Source organism: Somniosus microcephalus, chromosome 8 (assembly GCF_052327205.1).
Source record: "Somniosus microcephalus isolate GS21.2 chromosome 8, FLI_Smic_1.0, whole genome shotgun sequence".
NCBI classification, from domain to species: domain Eukaryota; kingdom Metazoa; phylum Chordata; class Chondrichthyes; order Squaliformes; family Somniosidae; genus Somniosus; species Somniosus microcephalus.
The window spans coordinates 3,489,376-3,508,387 of record NC_140994.1 but is presented as its reverse complement, the minus strand read 5'-3'; the positions used below and the strand labels follow the sequence as shown (position 1 = coordinate 3,508,387).

The window sequence follows — 19,012 nt, the reverse complement described above, 5'->3', positions numbered from 1 at the left end:
CCACTCTCTGGAAACAAGATCTTGCGCCTCACCTCCAGAGCTGTGACCATTATGTCCAGATCACCCTCTGAGAAGCGCAGGGCACGCTGACGGGCCTTCTCTGGCGTTGCCATGACTCCCTGGGGCTGAGCAGCAGTGTTGAGGCCTCTTTGCAAGGCTGCAGTGTGCAGGGCGTGGCAGCAGACCAATTCGTCCCTTCCCCCTTTAACAGCTGGTCGGCACCACGGGGTCTGCTGTCAGTGCAAAAATGACCGCACCCGCGCTGCGCCCCGCCTGGGCGCTATCCCTCTGGACCGCCGGCTTAGCGCCTAAAGGTAGGAGTGGAACGCCTCTTTTAGCGCTCCACCACTCTCTTAGGGCGAAGCCACTGAATTTCCGGCAACGGGGCGCTACTTTGGGGCGGGCGCTAACTTCGGGCGGGCGCTAAGGTTAGCGCCCCAAAACTGTCTATACTGAAAATCTAGCCCTCAGTTCTTTCCTGGGTAATTGGAATGGGCAATAAGTGCTGGCCTTACCAGTGATGCCCACATCCCGAGAATGAATAAAGAAAGTGCAAGTGTAGAAATAAAGCCATAAAATCCAACAGCGTTTTAAGTTTATAAATAGGAACATAGAGTACAAGAACAAGATATTTATTAGACCACAGTTAGAGACTGTGTGCAGTTTTTGGGCACCTCATTATAGAAAAGACATTAAAGTTATAGAGAGCGTACAGCGTAGATTCACCAGGATGATGCCAGGGATGGTAGACTATAGTGATGAGGAAAGACTGGAGATACTGGGACTGTTTCCACTGGAGCAGAGTAGGTTAAGAAGAGATTTACATAGGATTACACAGGATATACGGCACAGAAACAGTTTATGCTCCACTCGAGCCTCCTCCCGTCTTTCCTCATCTAAATCTATCAGCATAACCCTCTATTCCCTTCTCCCTCAGATGCTTGTCTAGCCTCCCCTTAAATGCATCGATACTATTCGCTTCAACCACTCCCTGTGGTAGCGAGTTCCACATTCTCACCACTCTCTGGGTAAAGAAGTTTCTTCTGAATTCCCTGTTGGATTTCTTGGTGTTTATCTTATATTGAGGCCTCTAGTTATGCTCTTCCCCACAAGTGGAAACATTCTCTCTGTATCCACTCTATCAAAACCTTTCATAATTTTAAAGACCTCTATTAGGTCGCCGCTCAGCCTTCTTCTTTCAAGCGAAAAGAGACCCAGCCTGTTCATCCTTTCCTGATATGTATACCCTCGCATTTCTGGTATCATCCTTGTAAATCTTCTCTGCACCCTCTCCAGTGCCTCTATATCCTTTTTATAATATGGTGACCAGAACTGTACGCAATACTCCAAGTGTGGTCTAACCAAGGTTCGATACAGGTTTAGCATAACTTCCCTACTTTTCAATTCTATCCTTTGAGAAATAAACCCTAGTGCTTGGTTTGCTTTTTTTATGGCCTTGCTAACCTGTGTCACAACTTTTAGTGATTTGTGTATTTTACTCCGAGATCCCTTTGTTCCTCTACCCCACCTAGACTCGCACCCTCCAAGTGATAAGAGACCTCCCTATTCTTCCTACCAAAATGTAATACCTCACATTTATCTGTGTTGAACTTCATTTGTCAATTATATGCCCATTCTGCAAGTTTATTAATGTCCTCTTTTAGCTTGTTGCTGTCCTCCTCCATATTGACTAACCTCCTCAATTTGGTGTCATCTGCAATTTTAGAAATTGTGTTTTTGATTCCGAAGTCTAAATCGTTAATGTAAATTGTGAACAGCAGTGGTCCCAGCACTGATCCCTGTGGAACACCACTACCCACCTTCTGCCACTGTGAAGCTACCGTTCACTCCCACACTCTGCCTTCAGTCCTGAAGCCAGCCAGCAATCCATTCTGCTACTTGTCCCCTGACTCTGCATTCTCTGACCTTGTTCATCAGTCTATTATGGGATACCTTATCGAAGGCCTTTTGAAAATCCAGATAAATTACATCTACTGCATTACCATTGTCTACTCTCTCTGTTACCTCTTCAAAAAAATCAATAAGTTTGGTCAAGCAAGACTTTCCCTTTTGAAATCCATGCTGACTATTCATTATTATATTTTTTGGTTTCTAGATGTTCTTCTACTTTCTTCTTTAGTCGGGATTCCATTATTTTTCCTACCACCAATGTTGAGCTGACTGGTCTATAATTCCCTGGACATGTTTTATCCCCCTTCTTAAATATTGATATTACATTAGCTATCCACCAGTCCTCTGGCACTACACCTTTTCTAATGAATTATTAAATATGTGTAGTAATGCCTCTGCTAACTCTTCCCTATATTCTTTTAAAATGCGCGGATGCAATCCATCTGGACCAGTGACTTTATCCTCTGAGTTTGATTAATTTATTTAATATATTCCATTTTTTATTTTAAATGCGCTTATCTCATTACTAAACTCATCATCCAATGTCATGTCCACTTGTTCTATCTCCCTGGTAAATACTGAAGCAAAATAATTATTTAATATTTCTGCCATCTCTCTATCGTTACCTGTGGTATTATCCTGACTACCCCTTAATGATCCTATTCACATCCCAACCTCCCTTTTTTTATTGATATGCCTATAAAATATTTTAATTGTTTTTTGTTCCTTGATAATTTAATTTCATAGTTCCTCCTTGCCTCCCTAATTGTTTTTTTGACTTCTCTCCTAATCTTTTCGTATTCTCCCTTATATTTTTCTTGCACTCTGTTGAACACCATTTTAAATGTTTCCCATTGCTGTTCTACAAAAGGTAAATCGTGCTTGACTAATCTACTGGAGTTTTTTGAGGATGTAACTGGTAGAATAGATAAGGGAGAACCAGTGGATGTGGTGTATCTGGACTTTCAGAAGGCTTTCAATAAGGTCCCGCATAAGAGATTGGCATGCAAAGTTAAAGCACATGGGATTGGGGGTAAGGTACTGACTTGGATAGAGAACTGGTTGGCAGACAGGAAGCAAAGAGTTGGAATAAACGGGTCTTTTTCTGAGTGGCAGGCAGTGACTAGTGGGGTACTGTAGGGATCGGTGCTAGGACCCCAGCTATTCACAATATATATTAATGATCTAGATGAGGGAACTAGATGTAATATCTCCAAGTTTGCAGATGACACAAAGCTGGGTGGGCGTGTGTGCTGTGAGGAGGATGCAGAGAAACTCCAGTATGATTTGGACAGGTTGGGTGATTGGGCAGATGCATGGCAGATGCAGTATAATGTGGATAAATGCGAGGTTATCCACTTTGGTGGCAAAAACAGGAAGACAGATTATTATCTGAACGGCAATAGATTGGGAAAAGGGGAAGTGCAATGAGACCTGGGTGTCCTTGTGCACCAGTCGCTGAAGGTAAGCATGCAGGTGCAGCAGGCGGTTTAGAAGGCAAATGGTATGTTGGCCTTCATAGCGAGAGGATTCGAGTACAGGAGCAAGGATGTCTTGCTGCAGTTGTACAGGGCCTTGGTGAGACCACACCATGAGTATTGTGTGCAGTTTTGGTCACCTTATCTGAGGAACGATGTTCTTGCCATGGAGGGAGTGCAGCGATGATTCACCAGACTGATGATACCTGGGATGGCAGGAATGATGTATGAAGAGAGATTGGGTCGATTAGGCTTATATTCGCTGGAGTTTAGAAGAATGAGAGGGGATCTCATTGAAACTTATAAAATTCTAACAGGACTAGACAGACTAGATGCAGGAAGGATGGTGGGGGAGTCCAGAACCAGGGGTCACAGGCTAAGGATAAGGGGTAAGCCATTTAGGACTGAGATGAGGAGGAATTTCTTCACCCAGAGAGTGGTGAACCTGTGGAATTCTCTACCAAAGAAGGCAGTTGAGGCCAACTTATTAAATATATTCAAGAAGGAATTAGATATATTTCTTAAGGCTAAAGTGATCAAGGGATATGGGGAGAAAGCAGGGACAGTGTACTGAATTTGGATGATCAGCCATGATCTCATTGAATGGCGGAGCAGGCTGGAGGGGCCGAATGGCATACTCCTGCTCCTATCTTCTATGTTTCTATGTTTCTATTTTACATTGCTGTTTGCCAATATTGTTGCCCATTTTTTTTCCCCAAGTTCTATTCTCAGCCCCTCAAAAATCAGCTTTTCTCCAATCTATTAACCTGGTTTTCATCATACTTATGTCCTTCTCAGTTATCATCTTAAAACTTATTATATTATGGTCACTACTGCCTATATGTTCCTCCACCTTTACTTCTCTTATCTGCTCTGATTCATTCCCCATTATTAGATCCAATAGCGAATCCTCCCTTGTTGGGCTTTTTACATATTGGGTTAGAAAGGAGTCCTGTAGACATTGTAGGAACTCCATTCCCTTATCCCCTTTACCCCTTTACCTACCTCTTCTGTCCAATTAATATTGGAGTAGTTGAAATCCCCCATGATTATTCTAAGTTTTTTACTAATTTCCCTAATTTGTCTGCATATTTCTTCCTCCACCTCCCTTCCACTATTAGGTGGTCTGTAGATTATGCCTATTAGTGTGATTGATCCTTTATTATATTTTATTATCTCTATTCATATGGATTCTATTGTTGTCTTGCTGATATCTGCGTCACTTTTTTCTGCTGCCATTATGTTATCCCTAATAAGTACAGCTACTCCACCTCCCCTTTTTCCCTCCCTATCTATTCTAAATATGTTATACCCTGCAATGTTTAATTCCCAGTCCCGATTTTTCTGTAGCCATGCCTCAGTAATCCCTATAATGTCTGGTTCCTCGCAACGTATGATTGCCTCCAGCTCCTCTATTTTATTACGGACACTGTGTGCATTGCTGTACAGACAGTTTAATTCATTTTAATAGGATTTCCTCTCACCTTATGTATAACCATCTTTTTAGACTTCTGTTCTATAACTCTATTTATTCCCTTGCCATGAATGTCCTCCCTTACTTTATTCTTTCCTGTGCTCTTTTTTCCTGTTTTGTTTATATTTAGGCTGGTTATGTTTCTTGTAGATCCCTCCCCCCATCTTACTAGTTTAAAGCCTTTGGCACCTCCTTATTTACTCTTTCTGCTAGGACACGGGTCCCATCCCGGTTCAGGTGGAGTCCGTCCCATCGGTACAGCTCCTTCCTGTCCCAGAACTGGTGCCAGTGTCCCATGAAAAGGAACCCCTCTTTCCCACACCAGCCCCTTAGGCACGTGTTAATTCTTCTGATCTGCCTGCGTCTATGCCAATTTGCATGTGGCTCATAGAATCATACAGCACAAAAGAAGGCCATTCAGCCCATCATGCCTGTGCTGGCTCTTTGAAAGAGCTCTCCAATTAGTCCCACTCCCCCTGCTCTTTCCCCACAGCCCTGCAAATGTTTCCTTTTCAAGTATTTATCCAATTCCATTTTAAAAGTTATTATTAAATCTGCTTCCACCGCCCTTTCAGGCAGCGCATTCCAGATCACAACAACTCGCTGCATAAAAACATTTCTCCTCACCCACCTCCCTGGTTCTTTTGCCAATCACCTTAAATCTGTGTCCTTAACGTGAAGTTATCCACTTTGGTAGGAAAAATAGAAAAGCAGAGTATTTTTTAAATGGTGAGGGTTTGGGAAATGTTGGTGTTCAGAGGGACCTGGGTGTCCTTGTACACGAATCACTGAAAGTTAACATGCAGGTACAGCAAACAATTAGGAAAGCAAATGGTATGTTGGCCTCTATTACAAGAGGATTTGAGTATAAGAGTAAAGACGTCTTACTGCAATTATATAGGGCCCTGGTGAGACCACACCTGGAGTATTGTGTACAGTTTTGGTCTCCTTACCTAAGGAAGGATATACTTGTCATAGAGGGAGTGCAACGAAGGTTCACCAGACTGGTTCCTGGGATGGGGGGATTGTCCTATGAGGAGAGATTGAGTAGACTAGGCCTATATTCTCTAAAGTTTAGAAGAATGAGAGGTGATCTCATTGAAACATACAATATTCTTACAGGGCTTGACAGGGTAGATGCAGGGAGGATGTTTCCCCTGGCTGGGGAGTCCAGAACCAGGGGTCACAGTCTCAGAATAAGGGGTCGGCCATTTAGGACTGAGATGAGGAGAAATTTCTTCACTCAGAGGGTGGTGAATCTTTGGAATTCTCTAACCCAGAGGGCTGTGGAGGCTCAGTCGTTGAGTATATTCAAGACAGAGGTCGATAGATTTTTGGATATTAAGGGAATCAAGGGATATGGGGATAGTGCAGGAAGGTGGAGTTGAGGTAGAAGATCAGCCATGATCTTATTGAATGGCGGAGCAGGCTCGAGGGGCCAAATGGCCGACTCCTGCTCTTATTTCTTATGTTCTTACGTCCTCTGGTTACCGACCCTCCTGCCACTGGAAACAGTTTCTCCTTATTTATTCTATCAGCACCCCACATAACTCTGAACACCTCTATTAAATCTCCCCTTAGCCTTCTCTGTTCTAAGGAGCCATAGAGTCATAACAGCACGGAAGGAGGCCATTCGGCCCATCGAGCCCATGCCGGAGAACAACCACAGCTTCTCCAGTCTTTCCCCATAACTGAAATCCCTCATCCCTGGTACCATTCTGTGCACCAACATTCACTGTCAGAGAGCACACACCGGGTGAGTTATTGGCGGGGGGTGCTCTGGGATCTCTCAGAGCTGGAGTCGGCACCTCGAGGGGGGAGGGAAAGAGGAACAATCAGAACCGTCCAAGACTCGCATCATTCACTGTCCTCTCTCTCGGAGGCTCCCTGCCCTTTGATTAATAATTGATTCTTGTCTAAATGGCAGAACGATTAGATTTAACTGCAGCCCCCATCTTAAAATAAACTGCTCAAGGATACTACTTAGAGCTGGCCTGTAACTTAAAAAGCTTTTAAAAGGTCAGCTCATTCTGGGAGACTGTTAGTCTGAGGCCGAGGTATTTATAGAAAAGCTATATCAGGTAGCCCCATTCACAGAACGCAGCCACACACCCAGCAAGCTCATGCTCCAGGCCAACTCCCTCAGAATGAGGATCTATGGGCCTTCGATCCCAGTGTGAGAGCTTGGATTGGCCCATTGGCACCTCCAGCGGGGGTTTCACCAACCTATCCGGGGGCAGCGGGCAGCGCCCTAATTTATATATAGCTAGCGCTGCCCACTCCTCTTCACTCTCTCCTGCTGTCTATCTCTTTCTTTCATTGCCTTTGTCTATCTCTTTCTCTCTCCTTCTCTCTATGCGTCATTCTTTCTATCACTCTACATCTCTCAGCCCCTCTCTGTCTGTCTCTCTCTCAGTTGCACTCTCCTTCTGTCTCTTTCCCTCTATCTCTCTCTCTCCCTCTGTCTCTTTCCCCCTATCTCTCTCTCCCTCTGTCTCTTTCCCTCTATCTCTCTCTCCCTGTCTCTTTCCCTCTGTCTCTTTCCCTCTATCTCTCTCTCCCTGTCTCTTTCCCCCTATCTCTCCATCCCTCACTCTCTTCTCTCTCGGTCTCTTTCTCTGTCTATCTCTCTCTCTCTGTCTGTTTCACTATTTGATGCTCTCGACTTCAGTCAGTCTCTCTGCCATTCTCTGTCTCTCAGACTTGCCAACTGCCACTCACCAGAGGTTGATAGGTACTCAATGTCAGTTAGAGATTTAATGAGTTATTATATTAGTCACTTTAAAAAATAAACAGATCAATAAAGAAACATGTTTATCTGCATTTCAAATCTGTCTCACTCCTGACAATCATAAATCACACCTAGAATCGCTCCAATGACAGCTCCACTTTCTCTCATCCAGTGAATTTCTTTCTCTATCTTCTTCACTATCAACCTCGCTCTCTCACTCACATTTCTGCTGTACCTGCCCTGGGAGTGTTTGATGGGACAGTGTAGAGGGAGCTTTACTCTGTATCTAACCCGTGCTGTACCTATCCTGGGAGTGTTTGATGGGACAGTGTAGAGGGAGCTTTACTCTGTATCTAACCCGTGCTGTACCTGTCCTGGGGGTGTTTGATGGGACAGTAGAGGGAGCTTTACTCTGTATCGAACCCGTGCTGTACCTGCTCTGGGAGTGTTTGATAGGACAGTGTACAGGGAGCTTTATTCTGTATCTAACCCGTGCTGTACCTGCCCTGGGAGTGTTTGATGGGACAGTGTAGAGGGAGCTTTACTCTGTATCTAAGCCGTGCTGTACCTGCCCTGGGAGTGTTTGATGGGACAGTGTAGAGGGAGCTTTACTCTGTATCTAACCCGTGCTGTACCTGCCCTGGGAGTGTTTGATGGGACAGTGTAGAGGGAGCGTTACTCTGTATCTAACCCGTGCTGTACCTGCCCTGGGAGTGTTTGATGGGACAGTGTAGAGGGAGCGTTACTCTGTATCTAACCCGTGCTGTACCTGCCCTGGGAGTGTTTGATGGGGCAGTGTAGAGGGAGCTTTACTCTGTATCTAACCCGTGCTGTACCTGGCAGGTCTGTTTAAACACACATGCACATTAAAGGGGCAAGCCAAATAAAGTTCCACCTCAGCTGTCCTCAGGCAGTCCTCATATACCCATGAGGGGTCCCGCATGATTTAAACATTCCCTGTTCATTCTAGAAAACAATGTGAGTCACTTGGTGTAATGGTCCTGCTGTTATAAAGCAGCGCATTGACCCCATCACCACACGACTCCAGCAATCCTCCACTACACGAATATCAGGAAGAATTTTAGGAAAAAACAAAAACACTATAATTGAAGAAATGGTTGCTCCAAGCTCTTCAGAACTTGTCATATTCTGTTGGGCTTCAAAATTCCCTTTGAAAACCCCTTCAACTTAAAATAGGAGAATTGAATTTGAATGTAATCAGTTACTCAGCAGCAATGGTTATCCCACCAGCAAGCAAGACCATTCAATCCCATTTAGTAGAATTCCAGCCATTCCACATTCACACCATCAGCAGAATCCCAATGGACCCAAACCCTTTCCCACTCCCTCCCACTCGATAGAATCCCAATGGACCAAACCCTTTCCCATTCACTCCCATCTATAGAATCCCAATGGACCAAACCCCTTCCCATTCACTCCCACTCTACAGAATCCCAATGGACCAAACCCTTTCCCACTCCCTCCCACTCTATAGAATCCCAATGGACCAAACCCCTTCCTAATCACTCCCATTGTACACAATCCCAATGGACCAAACCCCTTCCTAATCACTCCCATTGTACACAATCCCAATGGACCAAACCCTTTCCCATTCACTCCCATTGTACACAATCCCAATGGACCAAACCCTTTCCCATTCACTCCCATTGTACACAATCCTAATGGACCAAACCCTTTCCCATTCACTCCCATTGTACACAATCCCAATGGACCAAACCCTTTCCCATTCACTCCCATTGTACACAATCCCAATGGACCAAACCCCTTCCTAATCACTCCCATTGTACACAATCCCAATGGACCAAACCCTTTCCCATTCACTCCCATTGTACACAATCCTAATGGACCAAACCCTTTCCCATTCACTCCCATTGTACACAATCCCAATGGACCAAACCCTTTCCCATTCACTCCCATTGTACACAATCCCAATGGACCAAACCCTTTCCCATTCACTCCCATTGTACACAATCCTAATGGACCAAACCCTTTCCCATTCACTCCCATTGTACACAATCCCAATGGACCAAACCCCTTCCCATTCACTCCCATTGTACACAATCCCAGTGGACCAAACCCTTTCCCATTCACTCCCATTGTACACAATCCCAATGGACCAAACTCTTTCCCATTCACTCCCATTGTACACAATCCCAATGGACCAAACCCCTTCCCATTCACTCCCATTGTACACAATCCCAATGGACCAAACCCCTTCCCATTCACTCCCATTGTACACAATCCCAATGGACCAAACCCCTTCCCATTCACTCCCATTGTACACAATCCCAATGGACCAAACTCCTTCCCATTCACTCCCATTGGACACAATCCCAATAGACCAAACTCCTTCCCATTCACTCCCATTGTACACAATCCCAATGGACCAAACTCTTTCCCATTCACTCCCATTGTACACAATCCTAATGGACCAAACCCTTTCCCATTCACTCCCATTGTACACAATCCCAATGGACCAAACCCCTTCCCATTCACTCCCATTGTACACAATCCCAGTGGACCAAACCCTTTCCCATTCACTCCCATTGTACACAATCCCAATGGACCAAACTCTTTCCCATTCACTCCCATTGTACACAATCCCAATGGACCAAACCCCTTCCCATTCACTCCCATTGTACACAATCCCAATGGACCAAACCCCTTCCCATTCACTCCCATTGTACACAATCCCAGTGGACCAAACCCCTTCCCATTCACTCCCATTGTACACAATCCCAATGGACCAAACCCCTTCCCATTCACTCCCATTGTACACAATCCCAGTGGACCAAACCCTTTCCCATTCACTCCCATTGTACACAATCCCAATGGACCAAACTCTTTCCCATTCACTCCCATTGTACACAATCCTAATGGACCAAACCCTTTCCCATTCACTCCCATTGTACACAATCCCAATGGACCAAACCCCTTCCCATTCACTCCCATTGTACACAATCCCAGTGGACCAAACCCCTTCCCATTCACTCCCATTGTACACAATCCCAGTGGACCAAACTCTTTCCCATTCACTCCCATTGTACGCAATCCCAATGGACCAAACCCCTTCCCATTCACTCCCATTGTACACAATCCCAATGGACCAAACCCCTTCCCATTCACTCCCATTGTACACAATCCCAGTGGACCAAACCCCTTCCCATTCACTCCCATTGTACACAATCCCAGTGGTCCCGTTAATTCCCACTGATCATCTCCTATTTCTCCCGTGTTGTTCAGTGTAATCTCTATGTTTGGTGCCATTTGTGTTTCTATTGAAAGATGAAGCGAGACAATGAACAAGTGGATTCTTTATTTGTTGGGGACAGAAAGCCAGATCCAATCTTAGAGTTGGCTGCCAAAGGTGACTGAAGATTGAGTCTGCCTCCATTAAGAGGAGTCCTCCCTGGATCTGTGCTCAGGAGCACTGGGTCACCTGGGAATGGCTTCCTTTACATGAGTGCAGTGATCGGCCCGATTTCCTGATGATCAGAATCTTCCCCTTGGAGGTCAATCCCTTGCTACGGTCATGCTCTTTATTCTACCCCCCACCCCCGCACCCTCCCCCATCCCTCAGATTCCAAATTTTCCACATCTATTCATTGAAGCATTCCGGTTGAAACGCTGGGAATTCGAGTCTGGATTTTGGTTCTCTGACCAACAGATCTGGCATGGCGTTGCGGTGGATCGGTGCGGCTCAGATCGATTTCCTATTTGAGGCAGGGTACGAGGATCTGTAGGGTCTTCTCTTTAACCGTCTGGTTCCCACAAAAACGGAAGCTATGAAGAGAAAAGCAGAGCAGGAATTGCAGAGTGCTGACACCACCGGGAATGTCCAGGTTGGGACACAGAAGATAAGTTTGTACGAGGAAAAGCTCTCAGCTGAATGGATCGCAACCTTCCAGAACACCAAGCTACCGTCTCCCCATTAGGAATATAGGAACAGGAGGAGGCCATTCAGCCCCTCGAACCTGTTCCACGATTGAATGAGATCATGGCTGATCTGTATCCTAATTCCATCCACCTGACTTGGCTCCATATCCCTTAATAATAAATCATTATTAATAATAATAATAATATCCTTCTATACTCTTGGCTAGCAAAAAAGTATTGATCTCTGATTTAAAAGTATTAATTGAGCTTGCATATCTACCCTATCAATTTCTTTCAAAATCCTAAAAATCTCAATCAAATCACCTTAACCTTCTATATTCCAGGGAATACACGACTAGTTTGTGTAATTTCTCCTCATAATCTAACCGTTGGACCCCTAGTAACACACTGGTGAATCTGCGCTGCCTCCTTCCAAGGCCAATATATCCTTCCTAATCTTATAGATAGACAGGAATATCCAAAGCACATCACCATCGACAGTGCAATACTCCTTCAGGTCTGCCCGTCCAAAAGTGCAGCACTCCCTCAGTACTGCCCCTCCGACAGTGCAGCACTCCCTCAGTACTGCCCCTCCGACAGTGCAGCGCTCCCTCAGTACTGACTCTCCGACAGTGCAGCGCTCCCTCAGTACTGCCCCTCCGACAGTGCAGCGCTCCCTCAGTACTGCCCCTCCGACAGTGCAGTGCTCCCTCAGTACTACCCCTCCGACAGTGTAGCGCTCCCTCAGTACTGCCCCTCCGACAGTGCAGCGCTCCCTCAGTACTACCCCTCCGACAGTGCAGCGCTCCCTCAGTACTGCCCTTCCGACAGTGCAGCACTCCCTCAGTACTGCCCCTCCGACAGTGTAGCGCTCCCTCAGTACTGCCCCTCCGACAGTGCAGCACTCCCTCAGTACTGCCCCTCCGACAGTGCAGCGCTCCCTCAGTACGACCCCTCCGACAGTGCAGCGCTCCCTCAGTACTGCCCCTCCGACAGTGCAGCGCCCCCTCAGTACTGACCCTCCGACAGTGCATCGCTCCCTCAGTACTGCCCCTCCGACAGTGCAGCGCTCCCTCAGTACTGCCCCTCCGACAGTGCAGCGCCCCCTCAGTACTGCCCCTCCGACAGTGCAGCGCCCCCTCAGTACTGCCCCTCCGACAGTGCAGCGCCCCCTCAGTACTGCCCCTCCGACAGTGCAGCGCCCCCTCAGTACTGCCCCTCTGACAGTGCAGCGCTCCCTCAGTACTGACCCTCCGACAGTGCAGCGCCCCCTCAGTACTGCCCCTCCGACAGTGCAGCGCCCCCTCAGTACTGCCCCTCCGACAGTGCAGCGCCCCCTCAGTACTGCCCCTCTGACAGTGCAGCGCTCCCTCAGTACTGACCCTCCGACAGTGCAGCGCTCCCTCAGTACTGACCCTCCGACAGTACGGCTCTCCTGCCAGCCTAGATTATGAGCTGAAGTCTGGATTGAGGCCTTTAATCCACAATCCTCTGAATCTGGGGTTACTAACCTGAGCTAAGCCCCACTTCGCCCGGTTCAGTCCCTGGCCTGGTTATCCTCCCCTTCCCCACCTCAGTCCTATCCCAACCTCCCTTCACTGAGAAAGCAAACACGGAGGGATTGCTCACTTACCTGGCGTGGTCCTTCCCTCGCTCCAAGGTGATGGTCTCAGCTCCGAGTTGAGGCTGAAATATGTTGATCACACTGTTGTCCCACAGAAACTTCACTACGGTGATTTCCCCCACGTCCAGTTCTGCGTCGATTAGAGCCGAGTATGTTCTGCCCGGGTGGAATTTAGCTCTGTAAAAATCAGAAAAAAAAAGAAAATTCCTTTATTTAATTCGCTCCTTTTATTTAACTGCAGGCTGCGAGGCGGGAGGTCAGGGTGTGATCCAGTGAACTGCTCAGTCCTACAGCTGGGAGGCTGCACTTGACCTCTAGCCACATCACGGAGTTTGGCCCAACCCAGCAAGAGGTCCCACATCAAAGGGAGCGAGTATCAGAAGAAAAGGGTGAAATCGCTTCATTAAGGGGTTGAATATTTTAATAAAAGCATAGAGTATTGTAAAAAAGCACTGAATTACTTAATAAAGAGACAGATTTTTTAAATTAAGGGACAGAATATTTTGATAAGAGGTATGACTATATTAATAAAGGTGTTGAATACGCCAATGCTTACTTTGCGATTCTGTGCTGCCGTGTGTTCCCCTTGGTTCCGTACAAGGCGATGTTCAGGACACCAGACACAGAACGAGAGCCAGAGAGTTTCACCGACACTCGATACCGCCAAACTGTGGGGCAAAAACATAGAAACATAGAAGATAGAAGCAGGAGTAGGCCATTCGGCCCCTCGAGCCTGCTCCGCCATTCAATGCGATCATGGCTGATCATCCAAATTCAGTACCCTGTCGCTGCCTTCTCTCCGTATCCCTTGATTCCTTTAGCCTTAAGAAATATATCTAACTCCTTCTTGAATATATTTCATGAATTGGCCTCAACGGCCTTCTGTGGTAGAGAATTCCACAGGTTCACCACTCTCTGGGTGAAGAAATTCCTTCTCATCTCTGTCCTAAATGGCTTACCCCTTATCCTTAGACTGTGACCCCTGGTTCTGGACTCCCCCGCCATCGGGAACATCCTTCCTGCATCTAATCGGTCTTGTCCTGTTAGAATTTTATAAGTTTCAATGAGATCCCCTCTCATTCTTCTAAACTCCAGCGAATATAAGCCCAATCGACCCAATCTCTCCTCATATGTCATTCCTGCCACCCCAGGTATCAGTCTGGTGAATCTTTGCTGCACTCCCTCCATGGCAAGAACATCCTTCCTCAGATAAGGCGACCAAAACTGCACACAATACTCAAGGTGTGGTCTCACCAAGGCCCTGTACAACTGCAGCAAGACATCCTTGTTCCTGTACTCGAATCCTCTCGCTATGAAGGCCAACATACCATTTGCCTTCTTAACCGCCTGCTGCACCTGCATGCTTACCTTCAGCGCCTGGTGCACAAGGACACCCAGGTCTCGTTGCACTTCCCCTTCTCCCAATCTATTGCCGTTCAGATAATAATCTGCCTTCCTGTTTTTGACACCAAAGTGGATAACCTCGCATTTATCCACATTATACTGCATCTGCCATGCATCTGCCCAATCACCCAACCTGTCCAAATCATACTGGAGTTTCTCTGCATCCTCCTAACAGCACACACGCCCACCCAGCTTTGTGTCATCTGCAAACTTGGAGATATTACATCTCGTTCCCTCGTCTAGATCATTTATATATATTGTGAATAGCTGGGGTCCTAGCACCGATCCCTGCGGTACCCCACTAGTCACTGCCTGCCACTCAGAAAAAGACCCGTTTATTCCAACTCTTTGCTTTCTGTCTGCCAACCAGTTCTCTATCCAAGTCAGTACCCAATCCCATGTGCTTTAACTTTACACGCTAACCTCTTATGCGGGACCTTATCGAAAGCCTTCTGAAAGTCCAAATACACCACATCCACTGGTTCCCCCTTATCTATTCTACCAGTTACGTCCTCAAAAAATTCCAGTAGATTAGTCAAGCACGATTTACCTTTTGTAAATCCATGTTGATTTTGTCTGATTCTGTCACTGTTTTCCAAGTGCTCTGCTATTACAGGAAACTTTCTGATATCCGGCACTGACGGGGCTGAGCTGGTGCCGTAACATCAAAAGTGCCGGACATACCAGCGTTAATGTTTAAACATACGGAACTGAGAAGCTCCGTGTGAATCAACAAACCCTGTTGCTTAGCAACAGCTTCAAAACAATCGGCTGCAGCTGCAAGCGTCTCTAGCTGAAGCGGTTGCTATAGCTACAGACCTTGCAGTGCCTGACTGAGAAAAAAAAAGCAACGAGAACTAAAAAAACATAGAAAACGGCTCCTGATTTTTGCCGTTAGATCGAGTATTCCGGACATATAACCTCGGGATAAACCAAAGTTTCCTGTACATCTTTTATAATGGACTCTAGCATTTTCCCCACTACCGATGTCAGGCTTACCTGAGGTGAGAAAGGAATTAGTGAGTTGGTCACAGTGACAGAGCTCGGTGTGGTGGCAATGTTTGAATAGTTGTGGTAGATTTTTGAAATTGAGGTTCACTGGACCGGGTCTGAGGGTCTCTGGACCGGGTCTGAGGGTCGCTGGACCGGGTCTGAGGGTCGCTGGACCGGGTCTGAGGGTCGCTGGACCGGGTCTGAGGGTCACTGGACCGGGTCTGAGGTTCTCTGGACCGGGTCTGAGGGTCACTGGACCGGGTCTGAGGGTCACTGGACCGGGTCTGAGGGTCACTGGACCGGGTCTGAGGGTCACTGGACCGGGTCTGAGGGTCACTGGACCGGGTCTGAGGGTCACTGGACCGGGTCTGAGGATCTCTGGACCGGGTCTGAGGATCTCTGGACCGGGTCTGAGGTTCACTGGACCGGGTCTGAGGTTCACTGGACCGGGTCTGAGGTTCACTGGACCGGGTCTGAGGTTCTCTGGACCGGGTCTGAGGTTCTCTGGACCGGGTCTGAGGTTCTCTGGACCGGGTCTGAGGTTCTCTGGACCGGGTCTGAGGTTCTCTGGACCGGGTCTGAGGTTCTCTGGACCGGGTCTGAGGTTCTCTGGACCGGGTCTGAGGTTCTCTGGACCGGGTCTGAGGTTCTCGGGACCGGGTCTGAGGTTCTCTGGACCGGGTCTGAGGTTCTCTGGACTGGGTCTGAGGTTCTCTGGACTGGGTCTGAGGTTCTCTGGACTGGGTCTGAGGTTCCCTGGACTGGGTCTGAGGTTCTCTGGACTGGGTCTGAGGTTCTCTGGACTGCACTAGGATCTGATCTTTGAGATTCTTTTGAGAGAAAGCGAAGGCCATGGTCCATTTTCTTTTGACGGTCCTCTGACACACATTGGCCGCGTCACTCTTGTGTCTCTCTGGTCCCACATGCACAATGGTGCGTCTGCCATATAAGATGTGCTGGAAAAAGGGTCAGATTTACTGACTTCCTCAACATCTAGTCAGGAAGGACCAGGTGGAAGGACCGAGGAGCTGTCCAGTCTTGTGCCAGGTCACTACTCACGTGCAAAGGGGCTGGATTCCCCAGTGTTGAGGTAGAACCTCTGGTGCAAAAGTCCTGGTGGTACTCGATATGTCCCAATGTTGTATCCCATGGTTGGACACCCGTCAGATGGACACGCAAAACATTCCCCCTGAGACAAACACAATTCTTTGTTAGTCAGCACCTTGAAATCATCATCACTCCTGTCGATAGTTTCATGGGGACATTTCCTTTGGTCTCATACATGTAGAAATTGGCGCAGGGAACGATCCCAGCAACCAATGACGGAGATCCCAAGGACCGCGACAAATTGGTCCTCGGGCCCCGTCTACATTTTCGGTGGGATCTCCTGGAGTCCGCCACAACCTCCCACAGCCCGGCCAGCCGAGGAGGTCAAACTCAAGCCACCCGACTCCCCGTCAGAGGGGCTCGGGTCAGTCCTGGGGAGAGGGGGGAGGGTCAGTCCCGGGGGAGAGCGTCTGTCCCGGGGCTCGGGTCAGTCCTGGGGCTCGGGTCAGTCCTGGGCGGAGGGTCAGTCCTGGGCGGAGGGTCAGTCCCGGGCGGAGGGTCAGTCCCGGGCGGAGGGTCAGTCCCGGGGGGGGGGGGGGGGGGGAGGTCAGTCCCGGGGGAGAGCAGGTCAGTCCCGGGGAGAGCGTCAGTCCCGGGGAGAGGGTCAGTCCCGGGGAGAGGGTCAGTCTTGCGGGGGGGGGGGGGAAAGAGAGGGTCAGTTCTGGGGAGAGGTTCAGTCCGGGCAGAGGGTCAGTCCAAGGAGAGGGTCAGTCCCGGGGAGAGGGTCAGTCCGGGGAGAGGGTCAGTCCCGGGGGAGAGGGTCAGTCCCGGGGGAGAGGGTCAGTCCCGGGGGAGAGGGTCAGTCCCGGGGGAGAGGGTCAGAGGGTCAGTCCCGGGGAGAGGGTCAGTCTCAGGGGGGGAAGGTCCGCTCTGGGGAGAGGGTCAGTCCCGAGGAGAGGGTCAGTCCGGGGAGAGGGTCAGTCCCAGGGAGAGGGTCAGTCCCGGGGGAGGGGGCGAGGGTCAGTCCCGGGGGGAGTGGGGCGGGGGGCGAGAGGGTCAGTCCCGGGGAGAGGGTCAGTCTCGGGGAGAGGGTCAGTCCCGGGGAGAGGTTCAGTCCTGGGGGGGAGGGGGCGGGGGGGGGGAAAGAGGGTCAGTCCCAGGGGGAGAGGGCAGGGGGCGAGAGGGTCAGTCCCGGGGGGAGGGGGGCGGGGGGGGGAGAGGGTCAGTCCCGGGGGGAGAGGGCGGGGGGCGAGAGGGTCAGTCCCGGGGGGAGGGGGCGGCGGGCGAGAGGGTCAGTCCCGGGGGGAGGGGGTCAGTCCCCAGGGGGAGGGGGCGGGGGGCGAGAGGGTCAGTCCCCGGGGGGAGGGTCAGTCCCATGGGGAGGGGGCGGGGGGGGGGGGGGGGGGGGAGGGTCAGTCCTGGGGGGGAGGGGGCGGAGAGGGTCAGTCCTGGGGGGGAGGGGGTCAGTCCTGTGGTGGGGGGAGAGGATAATTAATTTTACTGGAACGGTTTTCATGGATCCGGTTTGTGATTTTCCCTTATTGCCGAGGGTAAGAGGTTGGCCATTCAGCCCCTCGAGCCTCCTGTTCCACCATATAGTTGGCAAACCCTGAACATCACTGCATACCCTAAGCAGGATGGAGGGTGGATGTGAGACAGATTGGAGGCATTTCAAACTGTGATGAACCTGTTAACTTGAGCTCATCCAAAACTCTGCTGCCCGTGTCCTAACTCGCACCAAGTCCCGTTCACCCATCACCCCCTGTGCTCACTGCCCCCGTGTCCTAACTCACGCCCAGTCCCGTTCACCCATCACCCCCTGTGCTCACTGCCCCGTGTCCTAACTCACACCCAGTCCCGTTCACCCATCACCCCCTGTGCTCACTGCCCCGTGTCCTAACTCGCACCCAGTCCCGTTCACCCATCACCCCCTGTGCTCACTGCCCCGTGTCCTAACTCACACCCAGTCCCGTTCACACCATCACCCCTGTGCTCACTGCCCCGTGTCCTAACTCACACCGAGTCCCGTTCACCCATCACCCCCTGTGTTCACTGCCCCGTGTCCTAACTCGCACCCAGTCCCGTTCACCCAGCACCCCCTGTGCTCACTGCCCCGTGTCCTAGCTCGCACCCAGTCCCGTTCACCCATCACCCCGTGCTCGCTGCCCCGTGTCCTAACTCACACCCAGTCCCGTTCACCCATCACCCCGTGCTCGCTGCCCCGTGTCCTAACTCACACCCAGTCCCGTTCACCCATCACCCCCTGTGCTCACTGCCCCGTGTCCTAACTCACACCAAGTCCCATTCACCCATCACCCCCTGTGCTCACTGACCTACATTGGTTCCCGGTCCGGCAACACCTCGATTTCAAAATTCTCTTCCTTGTTTTCAAATCCCTCAATGGCCTCACTCCTCCCTATCGCTGTAATCTCCTCCAGCCACACAACCCCCTG

The 19,012-nt window shown here is 49.3% G+C and overlaps 1 protein-coding gene across 1 annotated transcript in view; it reads right to left on the bottom strand.

The window, feature by feature from the left end:
- Positions 1-11,158: 11,158 nt before the first annotated feature.
- The window catches only part of LOC147113257 (inactive pancreatic lipase-related protein 1-like), a 43,881-nt gene continuing 36,027 nt past the window's right edge, over positions 11,159-19,012 (bottom strand). Inside the window, exons 9-12 of the mRNA XM_085994145.1 lie at positions 16,572-16,701; positions 13,672-13,783; positions 13,125-13,292; positions 11,159-11,398 (exon numbers count right to left, since the gene is read on the bottom strand). Coding sequence (XP_085850271.1) covers positions 11,329-11,398; positions 13,125-13,292; positions 13,672-13,783; positions 16,572-16,701 — 480 coding nt within the window. The 3' untranslated portion in view covers positions 11,159-11,328. The remainder of the gene's footprint in view (positions 11,399-13,124; positions 13,293-13,671; positions 13,784-16,571; positions 16,702-19,012) is intronic.